This window comes from Bos mutus, chromosome 13 (genome assembly GCF_027580195.1).
Source record: "Bos mutus isolate GX-2022 chromosome 13, NWIPB_WYAK_1.1, whole genome shotgun sequence".
Lineage (NCBI taxonomy): Eukaryota > Metazoa > Chordata > Mammalia > Artiodactyla > Bovidae > Bos > Bos mutus.
The window spans coordinates 51,857,211-51,871,986 of NC_091629.1; the positions used below are offsets into that span (position 1 = coordinate 51,857,211).

At 56.4% G+C, this 14,776-nt stretch overlaps 1 protein-coding gene across 1 annotated transcript; it reads left to right on the plus strand.

The window, feature by feature from the left end:
* The first annotated feature begins 5,609 nt into the window (after positions 1 to 5,609).
* SLC32A1 (solute carrier family 32 member 1) lies at positions 5,610 to 10,654 on the plus strand. Its single transcript, XM_005895984.2, has 2 exons — positions 5,610 to 6,375; positions 8,727 to 10,654. The coding sequence occupies exons 1-2, from the start codon at positions 5,983 to 5,985 to the stop codon at positions 9,912 to 9,914; spliced, it is 1,581 nt and encodes a 526-aa protein (XP_005896046.1). The 5' UTR covers positions 5,610 to 5,982; the 3' UTR covers positions 9,915 to 10,654.
* Positions 10,655 to 14,776: the final 4,122 nt, after the last annotated feature.

Genomic DNA, 14,776 nt, shown 5'->3' on the forward strand with positions numbered 1-14,776 from the left:
AGTCCAGGGGCCTAGCAGCAAGGCTCACTGGAGTCACAGCCTCCACCTCAGCCGTCTCTCCCAGTTATAACTGGTGACCCAAGTATGCCCAAGGTTGCTGAGAGGTCTTGCAAAGAGTTCTTGAATATAGGTGTGTACCCCAAACCCTCTCTGTACAAAAATCATTCTCATATGTGTCTACGTATGACTGACCTTCAACTATGTAGAGGGTGATGTAAGCATAAAAGAGGAATCCATTTAGCAGAGCTACAGAACTCAGACTTCAGAGCTGGATGTGTTTTCTTAACCAATTATCCTAAAAGTTCAGGGTGGGGGAATGGTTTTGGGATGTGGATGGAATCCAACCCATATGTTTATTGAGCGTCTGCTGTGCACTGGGGACCCAGTGGGGAATGAGGTCACCATTCTTCCTGCTTCCCAATGTGATAGAAAACTTCATTCTCATAACGGCAGGAACTCTTGGTCTAACCCACCAAGTCCGATCCAGGGCTCCTTCTTCAGTTACAGGCAGCTTCTTCTGGTTTCAAGGCCAGGCCAGGCTGGGTCCCCAGTGTCCCCTGCTCCCTGGTCTCTTCTCAGAAGCATCCACACAAAGGCACAAACCTGGAAGGCCAGAGGTCATGGAATCCAGCCTCTCTTGCCCTGAGGCTGGACTCCACTTGCTCTCGAAGAGGACATCCAGCCTCTGCCTGCATGCCTCCAGAGATGAGATGCTTTCTATTTCCGCAAGGAAAAATGCCAGCATTTAAAAAATCATTTAATATATTTTAATATGTTTTACCCTGAGCCAGCAGAGATAGCATCTTCACCATCCACAGTGCCCCTGATTTGTCTCACCGAAGGGAGAAGAATTGGGGTCTTTGTTCTGGGTAGGGATTGCCCACTTGGAGCCCTCAGCCTTGAGGCCCCCTCTCAGCCCTGGTGCCCATGGACACAGCATCAGGAAATTTGATACTGGTTTGAGGCAAGACTGGCATGACTTTCTCAAGCCAATGCCCCAGCTTGACGGGGGAGGGGGGGGGAGGGGAAGGGGAGAGGGTGATTTATAGAGTCAGTGGCTGCCCCTTTGGCAGGAAAAGGCTCACAACCGTCTATACTCTGAAAAAGGAAAAGGAGGGGGTCTGTCTGTAATCATTCAGCCCCGAAATGATGCTCATGATGTTGGCTTTCCAGGCCATTAATTCAAGGGCTCCATGCCCCACCCCCATGGTGCTGCCTGCTCCGGGAGATAAGCTCGATTCTATTTAACCCCATTTATTCCCCCCAAAGTGTCCTCCATCTGTGCTAGCCAGGTGTTTAACCCTTTGGGTACCAAAATCATCAAAAATAGAAAAAAAAATCTCATGATGGGAGAGGGACCCCCGCCCTGGGCTCCAGGTGGTGGGACTGATTCAGAATACAGTTCACAGAACTTGGCGGGGGTCCTGGGAGTCCCTCACTGTGCCCTCTCGGGCAGCCTAAGTCCCCCCAGAGGGTGGGACCTTATGTGGCCCTGGGAGGGGAGCCCCCACCCCCACTCCCAGGACAGACAACAGGGACTGTTCCTGCTCCCTCACCCCACCTCCCCACCCCATTGTCTTAGTCACAGAACTAGGTTCTGACATTGGCCAAGAGGAAGCCTGTGGCATCTCTGTCTCTTTTGTGCCCCACTGGCTGCTGCCACTGCCTGGCGTGTCCTGCTCTGTCTCCCTGCTGCCTCTTCTAGCATTTTCCTTTTTATGTCTCCTCTGCCCCGTTCCTCTCTTTGTTCTCTCCTCTTTTCCCCTTCAGTGATCACATGGGGGTATTCTTGCTTCTGTGGGTGCCTGACAATTCATTGGTCGCTGTGAATCTGTGTGTGTGTGTGTGTGTTCCTGTGTCTGGGTGTCTATCAGCGTGTGGATGTGCTGGCCGGTGTCTGACCTGTGTGTGTTGCTCCATCAATCTGTGTGAATCTACTGATGTACTTGAGTCTGTGTGTTGGTCCTCATTTCTTAGTGCATCTGTCAACTGGCTTGTCACACTCTGTGTGTGAGCAGATGTGTGTATGTGTGTGCTGTGTTTCAACTCAGGGGGCCAAGTGGCGGCAAATTCCTCTCTTGAAAGTGGCCCTAGAGGAGCTAGTGGAAGAATCTGGAGGCCGACAGCCTCACTAGAGCACAGGCTGGCTCATAACGAGCTAGGTAGGTCGTCCTCGTGGTCTCCTGAGGCTGCCTGCCAGGCCCCCTGCCCTTTGCCCTTCTCCTGTCCTTCATCCCTTTCCCTGAAGGTCAGCCCAGGACCGGAAGGGGTGAGGACAGGGAGGCAAGGCAAAGCCAGAAGGAGTGCATTCAGCTCACTTTGACTCAGCCCCAATCACAAGGCTTTTTCTTGTTGTACACTCACTTTCCTCCCAAACAATGAAAAATGGCCACCAGGTTATAGTAATAACAACAACAATAATAAAATAATTGCTACCACGTATTGTGCCCTTAGCACATGCTGATAATTTTATATACACAATCTCGTTGAATCCCCCTCAAGAACTCTAGGAGTCTGTTGCTATTTTCACATTTTAGTGATGAGCAAATGGAAGCTAGGAGATGTTAAGTGAGTCATCTGATGTCACACGGCTAGCACATGATGGAGCAGGATTCTGCCATAAGGGATGGGCTGTTCAGGAGCTTGCCACACCAGCCTTCAGCCCGCATTTACTGCCAACAGCAGGAGAGGAGGGAAACAGAGGCATTCCTCCCCCAATGGCTGGCATTTGATTGCAGCCGGAAGGACTGGAGTCTAATTTTGAATTGTGTCTCTCTGGACAGTGGGGTGGCCAAACACCAAACAAACAGGGAGAGGGCATGGAAGGACAAGATGAGATCATGGAGGGGAAGCACAGTGGAGCATCAGAGCTCCTATATCTTAGCCCAGCTCTAACCTAGACTCTGTGTGACCTTGATCGGGACACCTTCCTGTTGAGCCTGGGTTGGCTTGTCTGTACAATGAGAAAGAAAGTGAGGCTTGTTTGGGATGTTTCAGGGGTGGTTTAAAACACTACAGAGAGGGTGATTGGCCTGAGTTCTCACTGAGGTTCTTCCCACCCGGACCCAAGAACTAGGGTTAGGAGTAGTGACAGGGCCGTGCCTGTATCATCTTCATCTGGAAGAGAATCTCACACACACACAGTAGGGCTTCAAGAAGGTTAGCTGAATCAATGAATAAATGAGTGAATGAATGAGTCCCGCTTCTCACTACTAAGAGAACTTCACCTTGGGTCCTACAACAGTGAACATCACCAGATAAAAGGAAAGAGAGAATAAGCACTCTGGACCCTCATAAAATCCACACACGAATTGGCAATGCCCAACTAATGCATGAGACATGCAACAGAGGATGAGATGGTTGGATGGCATCACTGACTCAATGGACATGAGTTTGAGCAAGCTCTGGGAGTCAGTGATGGACAGGGAAATCTGGTATACTTCAATCCATGGGGTTGCAAGGAGCTGGACACTACTGAGCAACTGAACAGAACTGAACTGATGCATAGATGTTATTGATTCACTTGTCAAAGAAGGCATTAATGACCATCTTCAGGTCTGAGCATGTATGGAGTGGAAGACTGTACTAGGGGACTCAAGTCCCTCCCTGGATCATCTGTGCAACTAAAGAATTTCACCAAGAACAGAAAAGGGAGTGATGAGGATTAGGTGATATAGATTTTTGTCTCTAATAATCTGTAGGTAAAAGATTCTCTCTCTCTCTCTCCAGCATCTGGGGTTGGAAGTGGGGAGGGTCTCTGTATAGGGTGAATTCCTGGGATAGGAGATCAGAATTTTTTTTTTTTTTCTTTAAAGCCTCCTTGGAGGAGTGAATCTCTGTTTAGCGGGAAGGACCTCTGTCCTATCTTTGTTCTGAGTCCCATCATTGTTTGGAGGATCTGGGTTTGGGAGAGGGCTCTGTGGAAAGGTTTTCTTGTCACAGTGGCTGGAAGGATGCTTCAGGTTAGGACAGACTGACAATTTCTGTCTTGGTTTCTGCCAGGCAGGATCTTGGGGAAGGGGGTATTTAAGAGGGTCCCTAGAAGGGATTACAACATCTCTGCCCAATGTGGTGGAGGTTCCCTATCTGGAGAGGAGAGTCTCAGAGGCTGTGAGGCGCTGAGGGTGGGGGCGAGGAGAGGGAGGGGGGTAGAGGGAAGCCTGTCTTGCCCTGGCAGCTCCAACTGGTCAAAGCCCTCAGGCCGCCCTACTTGTGCGCTGACGTGAGCTAATCTAGAAATACAGCAGGAGAGACGGAGACGGGGGTTCTCAGAGAGCCTGGGTTTTGGGAAGGGGTTCACTAGGAGCCCCTTTCTTTTCGTTTCCTTCGAATTCTCCCCATCCTACCCCCAGTCACAGCCACTAGCTCTCCTCCACCTCGGCTGCCAGGGCCAGGTCGCTGACGCTGCTGTTTACCGCTTGAGTCCTGGGGCAGGAGTCCAGCTGGGAACACATGGAGCCGCGGACCCGCACGGAGACACGACTACAAAAGGACTCCTACAGGCAAAAACGCAAGCAACTCATTCGGGAATGCATCTACACATACAATCCAGCACACAAGCTCTGTGCACACAGGGGCTTAGATGAGGCGCAGGACTACACATTCACAGAATAAACACGGTTACCAAATCTCACCCTCGGAGTCCACTCAGATCCGGCCCGGAGCAATAGCTGATACCGTGTGGTCTTTGTCTCTGGGTCTCCTACTCTCGAGCGCACACACATGCCACCCACTCAACAGAAACAGTCTAGGTTTGCACCGCCCGCGGCGGCCACGGGGCCAGCAGGGTCGGATCGCACCGCGCGCCTCTTCCCTGGGCCCTCTGCGAGTCCTTCTTTCTTCTGTGCCAGGCACTGGCTGCGCCTTTCCGCGGCGCCAGCACTTGCAGACCCGCCTCGAGGCTGTCGACAGGTGCCTTCCGTTCTGCCTCCTTCCAGACTCCCAAACGAAAAGAGTAGCACACAGTCAACCTTTCGCCTTCATTCTGCACGTTTGGAGAACGGCTGGTGGCGAACAACCCGCAGAATCAGTTCCATCTCGGCATCCTTGGACGGGAGGAGACAGCCCCAGGGACCGAGGCCGGGGCTGAGCCTGCTTGAGAGTAGTCCCCCCACTTCTGCCGCACCCTTCTGCCTTCAAGGGGGAGCTTGCAACCAGGTCCAAATGCCAGTGATGGGTGCCAGGGAGACAGAGCAATGCCCTGACGGCCCGCGCTGCCGGAGACAGGTAACTGTCCTGCTGCCTTCCCGGGCATCTGGACCAGTCCTTGGCGAGAGGATCTGGGGCTGAAAGGCTCCCGGACTCTGGAGCGGGTAGCCAGGGACAGGGGACCGAGAGAATCTGCCCGCTCGGGCCCCCTCCCTCCCTGCGGCTGCGAGATGGGAAGGGCCAGGATCGGAGTTTAGCACCTCCCCCAGAAATGCAGCACTCGGGCCCCACCCGCCCCCCGCACCCCTCCTTCGCGCGCTCCCTCCCGCTCCCTTCCGTGGGCGCCCTTCTCCGGTCCCCATCTCTGTCCTCCGGAGTCCCTTGGTGCCCCCTTTCTCTTCTCCTTGCCCTCTCCTCACGCCTCCTGCCTCCCGGAGTTTCTCCCTCCCCAGCCCCCCTACCCGCATCCCCGCCTGACTCCGAGGGGCGGGAGCGCTTTGGGCTGCGCGCGGGTGGGGGCGCCGCGCCAGCTTCGCGTAGCGGCTCTGACGCCGCCGTCGCCGCCGCCGCCCTCCGCAGCCCAGCCCGCGCCCCGCGGCAGCTCCGCAGTGCATTCGCCGCCGCCGCTCCGCCAGCCCCGCTGCCCGCCCGCCGGGTCGGCCTCGAGCGAGCCTCAGACGCCAGCGGAGGAGGTCATGAGCCAGAGCGCCCCGGGGCGCCGCGGGGAGAGCGAGCGAAGATAGCGCCCTCGCACCCCCCTGGCCCTCGCCGCCTGGCCGCGCGTCCCCCGGGTCCCCGGTCCCTGGTGTCCTCTCCTCGGGCCCCACCGCCGCCATGGCCACCCTGCTCCGCAGCAAGCTGTCCAATGTGGCCACATCGGTGTCCAACAAGTCCCAGGCCAAGGTGAGCGGCATGTTCGCCAGGATGGGTTTTCAGGCGGCCACCGACGAGGAGGCGGTGGGCTTCGCGCACTGCGACGACCTCGACTTTGAGCACCGTCAGGGCTTGCAGATGGACATCCTGAAAAGCGAGGGCGAGCCCTGCGGGGACGAGGGCGCCGAACCACCCGTCGAGGGAGACATCCATTACCAGCGCGGCGGTGGCGCGCCCCTGCCGCCCTCGGGCTCCAAGGACCAGTCCCTAGGAGCTGGTGGCGAGTTCGGAGGCCACGACAAACCTAAGATCACGGCATGGGAGGCAGGCTGGAACGTGACCAACGCTATCCAGGTGAGCGCGGGATTCCCAGCTCTGCCTGTCCCCTCCCCCGACTCCCCCACCCCCAGTTCTGCGCACCAGGCTCTGCCGGAAGCAGAGTCCCTTGGAGATCTCAGCCTCAAGACCCCATCCTGTACCCGGAATCTCGCCTTTTCCCATCCCTCTCAGCCCTGCGCGGGGATCTACGCCCCCAGGCGGTGTGTCCTCCCCCTGGTCCGGCCCGTCTCCCGCGTCCTCGGCCGCGGGATGGCTAAGCTGAGGTTCGGTCAGAGATGCTTGCCGGGAGACCCTGCAAAAGCGAGGGAAACAGGAGGAGGGGGAGTGGGGAGGGGTGAGGGAGAAAGAAAATCAGGATAGGAAGGAACAGTGTCGCCTGGGACTCCGGAATGGATTCACAGCTGCATTTTCGGTAGAAAGGAAAGGGGGAATCGCTGAGCTGGGAGTCTCCTCCCGCGACACACGCGCACAGACAGCGCGCATGTACATAGATAGACACACATACCCACAGCCCCCCTCCCCAACGAAGAAACGCAGGTCACAGGTTCACACGACATCCATCTATATATAGACCACAAGATTATCCTCAAATGCACCTTCATACACTCCTACACCTCCCGCACACCGAAACACATACCTCTACATACCAGGGGCACACACACAAACCTATTTAAACATAACACACACACGCACAGATTCATGTATACAGGATCCACCCGCTGTCTCAGGTGCAGTCCTGTCGGGGACAAACAGGTATTCACAAACATGCACACACACACAAACACATACGTGTGACCACACAAGCACAGCATGGTCTTTGGTGCACCAGCGCTACCTGCCCACAGACTCACCCCTCTCTGCCGAAATCCCTGTTTCCTGGCGACCACAAAAAGGCGACCAGCTCCTCCGCGTGTGACCCTGGCAGAGCCGCCTCCAGACGCTCTGAACCTCCTCTGGTAGTTACTCTGCCACCCCTACGGTCAACCCTCAGTCCCCACCAGGCGGCGCCGGTCTCCACCCGGAGCGGGTTTGCAATCTGCACAACGACCCCGGGCGCAGACGAAGGCGGGCAGGCCGCAGCTCGCGGGGCACAGGAGGCCTCGGCCCCAGGCGTCCCCGGGCCCTGCGGCTTTGCAGCCCAAGCCCTATCCTCGGCGTCCCCGGAGCTCACGGTTGCTGGGGCGCAGAACGTGGGTTTCCCAGGAGTTGGAGGCCCAGATGGGGTTACTTAGGGACCCGGGCTCCGCGGGACTCTTAGGGGCCCCGCTCAATAAGTGACCCAACCCAAGACGCCTCCCACTCCAGGGCCGGGCAGGACGGCCAAGCGCAATCAGGGACCGGGGACCGCACCAGCTTCGGCTGCTGCTCGCGCCTCCACCTGGGGCATCTTTAAAGGGCTCGTTCGGTTGGCCTGGTGGGAGGCCAGGGTGGGAAGCTGGAGGCCTGCAAGCCTCGGGAGCCCTGGATTTCGTTAGCTTTGCTTCCCCATGTGGATTCTAAACCTTCCTTCCACAGCTCTGCCCGCCCCATCCCGCAGCTTCTGGTTCTCGACTCCCGCTTGATTCCGCCTTCGACCCAGCGCTCGCGCTATCCCCGCAGGCCCCTCATCCTGCCCGCCTCCACCCCTCAGTTCCCTTCCTTAGGGATCCGTCTCTGCGCCCCAATTCCGGCCTGGCCCTAAGACTACCCTACCCTGCCTCCCTGCCCCCGCGCCCCCTGGCCTCACCCCACCCGAAACCCTTCGCAGGCAACCTCTCTTTCCCTCCCTTCCCGCCCCGCTGAAGCTGGCCTCACGCTCAGCCCCTCTCCCTCCCTCCCCCGACTCCTTTCCCTCCCGCTGCTGCTTTTACATTTTTCTTCTTTGGTTTGGCCCTTCGGCCCCTGCATTTCCCTCCTTAGCTTCTGTGCACCCCATTCCAGCCCCACCTTAGATTCCGTGCCCCCTTTTCCGAGTGGCCCAGGCCCCGCTCTCTACCTTTCTCCTTGCCCTTTTCCGGGCACACCCCCTCCAGCCCCTACTCGCCTTCTAGCGAACTACCCGCAGGTATCTCCTCCTACCCTTCCGTCTTTATAGCTTGACACCCCCCGCCCCAACTCAGCCCGCTCTCCAGTTCCCAGCCACTAAGCATACCTCTTCTCGGTTCCGTCCCTCGCCATCTCTGACTCAACGCCCACGTTCCCCCTTCCGGCTGCTCTACACCCTCATTCCAGCCTACCCTTAACCTCTTCTCTCAGAGGCTTAGGCCCCGTTCTCACTTCCTTAGCGCTCCCTTCCTGCGACACCCTTAACCCACTCCCCTAGACCCTCCTCCGCCGAGACCTGCCTCCTCTTAGCGCCCGGGTTTGGTTGCTTCTTCGCTCCGCAGGGTATGTTCGTGCTGGGCCTGCCCTACGCCATCCTGCACGGCGGCTACCTGGGATTGTTCCTTATCATCTTCGCCGCCGTGGTGTGCTGCTACACCGGCAAGATCCTCATCGCCTGCCTGTACGAGGAGAACGAGGATGGCGAGGTGGTGCGCGTGCGGGACTCGTACGTGGCCATTGCCAACGCCTGCTGCGCCCCGCGCTTCCCCACGCTGGGCGGCCGCGTGGTGAACGTGGCGCAGATCATCGAGCTGGTGATGACTTGCATCCTGTACGTGGTGGTGAGCGGCAACCTCATGTACAACAGCTTCCCGGGGCTGCCCGTGTCTCAGAAGTCCTGGTCCATCATCGCCACGGCGGTACTGCTGCCTTGCGCCTTCCTTAAGAACCTCAAGGCCGTGTCCAAGTTCAGCCTGCTGTGCACACTGGCCCACTTCGTCATCAACATTCTGGTCATTGCCTACTGCCTGTCGCGGGCGCGCGACTGGGCCTGGGAGAAGGTCAAGTTTTATATCGACGTCAAGAAGTTTCCCATCTCCATCGGCATCATCGTGTTCAGCTACACGTCGCAGATTTTCCTGCCTTCGCTGGAGGGCAACATGCAGCAGCCGAGCGAGTTCCACTGCATGATGAACTGGACGCACATCGCCGCCTGCGTGCTCAAAGGCCTCTTCGCGCTCGTCGCCTACCTCACCTGGGCCGATGAGACCAAGGAGGTCATCACGGATAACCTGCCCGGGTCCATCCGCGCCGTGGTCAACATCTTCCTGGTGGCCAAGGCGCTGCTGTCCTACCCCTTGCCCTTCTTCGCTGCTGTCGAGGTGCTGGAGAAGTCGCTTTTCCAGGAAGGCAGCCGCGCCTTCTTCCCCGCCTGCTACGGCGGCGATGGGCGCCTCAAGTCGTGGGGGCTGACGCTGCGCTGCGCGCTGGTGGTCTTCACGCTGCTCATGGCCATCTACGTTCCACACTTCGCGCTGCTCATGGGCCTCACCGGCAGCCTCACGGGCGCCGGCCTCTGCTTCCTGCTGCCCAGCCTCTTCCACCTGCGCCTGCTCTGGCGCAAGCTGCTGTGGCACCAGGTCTTCTTCGACGTCGCCATCTTCGTCATCGGCGGCATCTGCAGCGTGTCCGGCTTCGTGCACTCTCTGGAGGGCCTCATTGAGGCCTACCGAACCAACGCCGAGGACTAGGGCGCGCGGGGGCGAGCCGCGGCCGCGCTCCCGCTCTCTCCTCGCTCCCCACCCACCCTACCCCCACCAACCCCGTGAGCCCCGCTGCCGCCGCGCTTGGGAAGCCAAGCCGTCAACATCTCTGGTTCCTAGTTTCTGATTCTGCGGGTTGGGGGTGGGAGGGGCTAGGGATCCACCATCCATCGCGTCTGCGTTTCTGTTGTCCTTTCTTTTCCACAAAACACCCTGGTTTCGGAGGAGGCGGGGGGCGCATCTGCGGGCAAGGTTTTCTGTCCTTCCAGTAGGGGCCCCGACACTTTGGTCCCTGTCACCGAGGGAAGGGGTGGGAAGGGAGGGAGAGGGGGCGCAGCTCGCTGACGCGGAAACTTGACCTTGGGGGGGACATTTCACAGCCATCAGTGCTCGGAATCTGCAGCGTCCGGCCATTTCCAGCAAGAGCGCTTCCCATTCCGGAGACATTTCAACCCCGCAGCGGGAAAGGCTGGCCGGGAAATCCGTTTCGGGTGGGCGAATTTCCTTCAGCCAAGCGGCGAGGCGAGGAGCCGCGGCGGGGCTGGCTTGCCTGCGGTTTTCAGGAATCCAAACTCATCCTGCGCAATTTATCAGGTTGTGGAACTGTTCTACTGTGCGTGTGGTGTGCTCGTGATGAATAAGGTGAAATGTATATCAGAAAAAAAATCTATCTCTAATTTAGAGTGCGGTGCATAATTATATCCGCAAATAAAGAAGAAACAAAGGCGCTCGTGGCCCTGGCTCAGTTCTGCATTTTCGAACGCGCGGGAATCCGGGCTCTGGCCCTCCCAGGTGAAGCAACTGGGGGCAAAGAGCCAGCTGTAGGGAAAGAGTCCCGGGAGAGGAGGGGGCGGCACTCTAGGTGCTTGGGGGACTCAGGCCGAGGAGCAGGCGGTGCGCCCGCGGTTTCCGTGTGACCTTGGTCCCCAGCCGCCAGGACTAGGCTTTTTTTTTAACCCAAATCTCTTCCCGGGAGTTGGGTCCATCTGAGAATTTGGTGGATGTTCTCAACTTCCGATCCTTTTTTTAAAAGTTTTTTTCTGTGTACAAAAGGACTTCCCTGGTGGCCCATTGGTAGAGAATTCACCTGCCAATGTAGGAGAGGCAGGCTGGATGCCTGGGTGGGGAAGATCCCCTGGAGAAGGAAATGGCAACCCACTCCAGTATTCTAGCCTGGGAAATCCCATGGACAGAGGAGCCTGGCGGGCTACAGTCCATGGGGTCACAAAGAGTCAGGCACCACCTAGCAGTTAAACAACAACAAAAGCCCTACAGGGTTTTCAACAAATGTGTATAGACAGCTCACCACAGATGAGGACTGTGCTGGCGTCCTGGAGAAACAAACCCAGCTCTGCCCTCCTGGAGCTTAGTCTAGAAAAGGAGAGAAGGGCAATAGACAAGGACTCTGAAATCCACAGTAGGACTTACAGGTTGTAAAGGAAATCAGCAGGGCTCTTGTGTATTTCCCAGGGTGGGAACCAACCTGGCCTCTCACGCGTCTCTCACCCTGCAGAATCCCCCCTCAGTCCCCTCTGTGTGGAGTTTACATAGCCACAGTGAAGAGGTGCGCCTGTTTAGATTCACCAAGCACAGCGCTTTATGTTCCAGCCTCCCCTTTTTTTGAGCAGCCTGAGAATGTTTACTTAAAATACCCAGAGGATCCTGTTAGATCCTACTCCAGGCGCAGCCCTCGCGTCCATGGCGTCAGTCTTGGGAAAGATGGGAATGGGTCCTGGTTAGACTCTACAGATGAGTTCTGCGTGCTGAGGACTGCTGGGCCGTACTCACTGAGAGAGAAGCCATGCTGGAGGTTTTAGGTCTTTCCCATCAAGGCAGAGGCCTCGTTTAGAACGATTTCTCCAGGAGCAAAGGGCGCACGGGGAAAATGCACGGTGACCATTTCTCCCTGCCCGCTATGACAGGCGTGGGTGAGTGTGTGCCGCTGAGCAAGCGAGAGCAGCCTACGGGATATCCCGGGGAGCGGGGCGGGGGGCGGGGGGCGGTGGTGGTGAAGAGCCTTGATGAATGTGTGTGTTTACCTCGGTGTGCAGACCATCCATGAGCGCGTGCCTGCGACAGAGGTAACTGCGCACTGCCCTGGTTCCGCAGCCACCCAAAGGGAGTGGGAGCGCAAGGGGTATAAAATTAGGTTCCCTTGGCCGCCCGAGGCTCTGAGGATTTAAACGGGCCATTTGAAATGCCTGCTATCATCCGCCCGATGCCCCTTTGTCACTCTTGTCGCGAGCTGGAACCCGGAGCTGGCCAGAGGATTCTGTTTCCCGTCCTCCTACACCTTCTGACGTCTCCCAGGCCGGGGAAGCTTGCCCCGCCTTCGCTGCTCCTCGGCGGGTCCACGCACCCTTGGGTGCTCTCTGAATCGGAGCTCGGTCCATAGCCTTCAGAAAAAGCCCGGATTTCTGCAGTGGAAGGGAGGGTGGGAGCGTCACGCTGCACCAGCTCCGTCCTTCCCGTCTTTGAAAGGACAAATGAGACACTAAGCACGCCCTGGACAGCGGGTGCCACCTCCGCGGACCCGCCTGGATCCGCTGCACTGCATCCTAGCTCCGGGCTTTGTGCTCAGCTCCCCGGAGCCCGGGTCATCCCCCTAAATCGTCCCCCGCCGCCCCACCCCCCTCCACCCACCTGGGCCCTGAAGGACCGAGGCCGAGAGCCAAGCTCCTAGGCGCCCCAAGGGAAACCCTGCCCCGTCATGGGCAAAACACTCATCCCCAGGCCTGCATTCAGGCCTACGGGAGAAATGAAAGATGAGACCCATCTCTGCCTCCCCCAACCCACAACAGTAAAGTGCATGTGTGGAAGCTGAAGAGAGCTGAGTTTTTTGCAGGGGTCCGCTGTGAGCTCGCAATCCGAATTCGAAGGAGGCAGAAAGGGCCGGCAAGGTTCATTCGGGAGTCGAACTGAGGAGCGAGGGAATCCCCCCCAGGACCCGTCCCCTCCATCCTCTCCCCCCATCAGTTCCTGTCTGTTCTTACGACGAATCCTGGCTCCGGGCGCTTCGGACCGCCATCCAGCTGGGTGGCTTGGGAACCACCAAGATCCTTATCCTCGCGAGGAAGCCGCCACCGTGTCCCGAGCCCGCTCTGCCGCGCCCCCCAGCGCTGAGAGTGCAAAGCTGCCGGCGCTCACAAGGTTCTCCACCTTCAGCATTCTCAATGCTTCTTGCCTCCCGGCCACTCCATACTCTCTCACCTTCCTTCCCAGTGCATAAAGATTGCTTTTCTCTAGTGCTATACTTTCAGGGCCTCCCTTCCTCCCAAACAATAGAAGGATGCTAATCAGGGACGTATTTTATTAAATGACATGCCCTACCCCAGGGACTCATACGTTTTCCACTCTAGGGGCTTTGGAGGAAGAAAGGAGTCAACTGGGCTCCAAGGACACCAGTCAGGAAGTGAAGAGGGTCACAACTCAACTTTAGGAGGGAGGTTGGCTGAATTAGTTCCAGGCTGCAGTTTGTGTTGGATCTGCTCCATGTGTCTCTCTCATCCTCTTTAGACTCAGAGCATGTTCTTCTCATGACTCATGATGAGAGGGCAGTCTAAGCCACACAGGCACAGGTAAAGCCTCTGCTCAGATCACATCTGGCTAATAGTCCACTGGCTAAAAGTGAATCCCATGGCCAAGTTCAATATCAATGTCTACAGTGAGAGAGGCCCAACAGAGTCACATGGCATTACAGAGAAGTGAAGAACTGGGAGCAATAATCCAGTCTACCTCCTTTATACATAGTGCTCTTTTTTTTTTCCTGGAACGGTAATACTTTTACAAGATTAAAAAATCAAAACTAAGTGAAAAAGTATGCAGTGAAAAAGATCTCCCACACCTGACCCACTCACCTTGTCCTTTTTCTTTACAGGCAAACTCTTAGTTTCTTGTCTATCTATTCACACATGAAAATACAAGCAAAATACTATATATTTTCTACACTCCACCCCCCTCCTACCTTTCTTAAAGGGAGTTTCTATAAATTGCACTCATTTCTTTTAAAAATGTATCTTGGAGATTTTCCCACATTAGTATACACAGGTGTATAATTCAAGATGTAGTCCTTGAATTTACATTCACTTGAATCTTCTGTGTTCTGCTCTGCTCTGCTTTCTCTGTTTAATGGTGGATTCCTTCAGATGTGAGATCATGACTTATGTTGGAACGCAACACCTTTCATCTGATTTTGCTGCTATACTGGCTCCCTGTTTGGCCTACAAGTGTTCCTAGACGTTCCTGAGAATGTTTGGGGGTCTCATCTCTCCATAAGGATGTTTATTACAGAACCACTTTTTGGACTGCAAGGAGATCCAACCAGTCAATCCTAAAGCAGATCAGTCCTGAGTGTTCATGGGAAGGACTGATGCTGAAGCTGAAACTCCAATACTTTGGCCATATGATGCGAAGAATCGACTCATTGGAAAAGACCCTGATGCTGGGAAAGATTGAAGGTGGAGGAGAAGCGGGGGGACAGAGGATGAGATGGTTGGATAGCATCACTGACGCGATGGACATGAGTTTGAGTAAGCTCCAGGAGTTGGTGATGGACAGGGAAGCCTGGTGTGCTGCAGCCCATGGGGCCGCAAAGAGTCGGACACAACTGAGCGACTGAACTGAACCTTTTATAATTTACTTGCTTTTATCTCTCAAAATTAAGTGCTCCAGAGCTGGGAGGGTACAAAGCAGGCGCTCTAATTCTTGTTATCTTGCCTGGTGGAAAGGGAGAAGTGGGGCAGGGGAGAGGGAGCCCAAGTCCTTTTACAGCTAAAACTGAGGAGGGGGCAGATGACATCACCTCCATTCCTCCCTGCCCTTCCCCCCCATTGGCCAAAAGGCCAAAACTG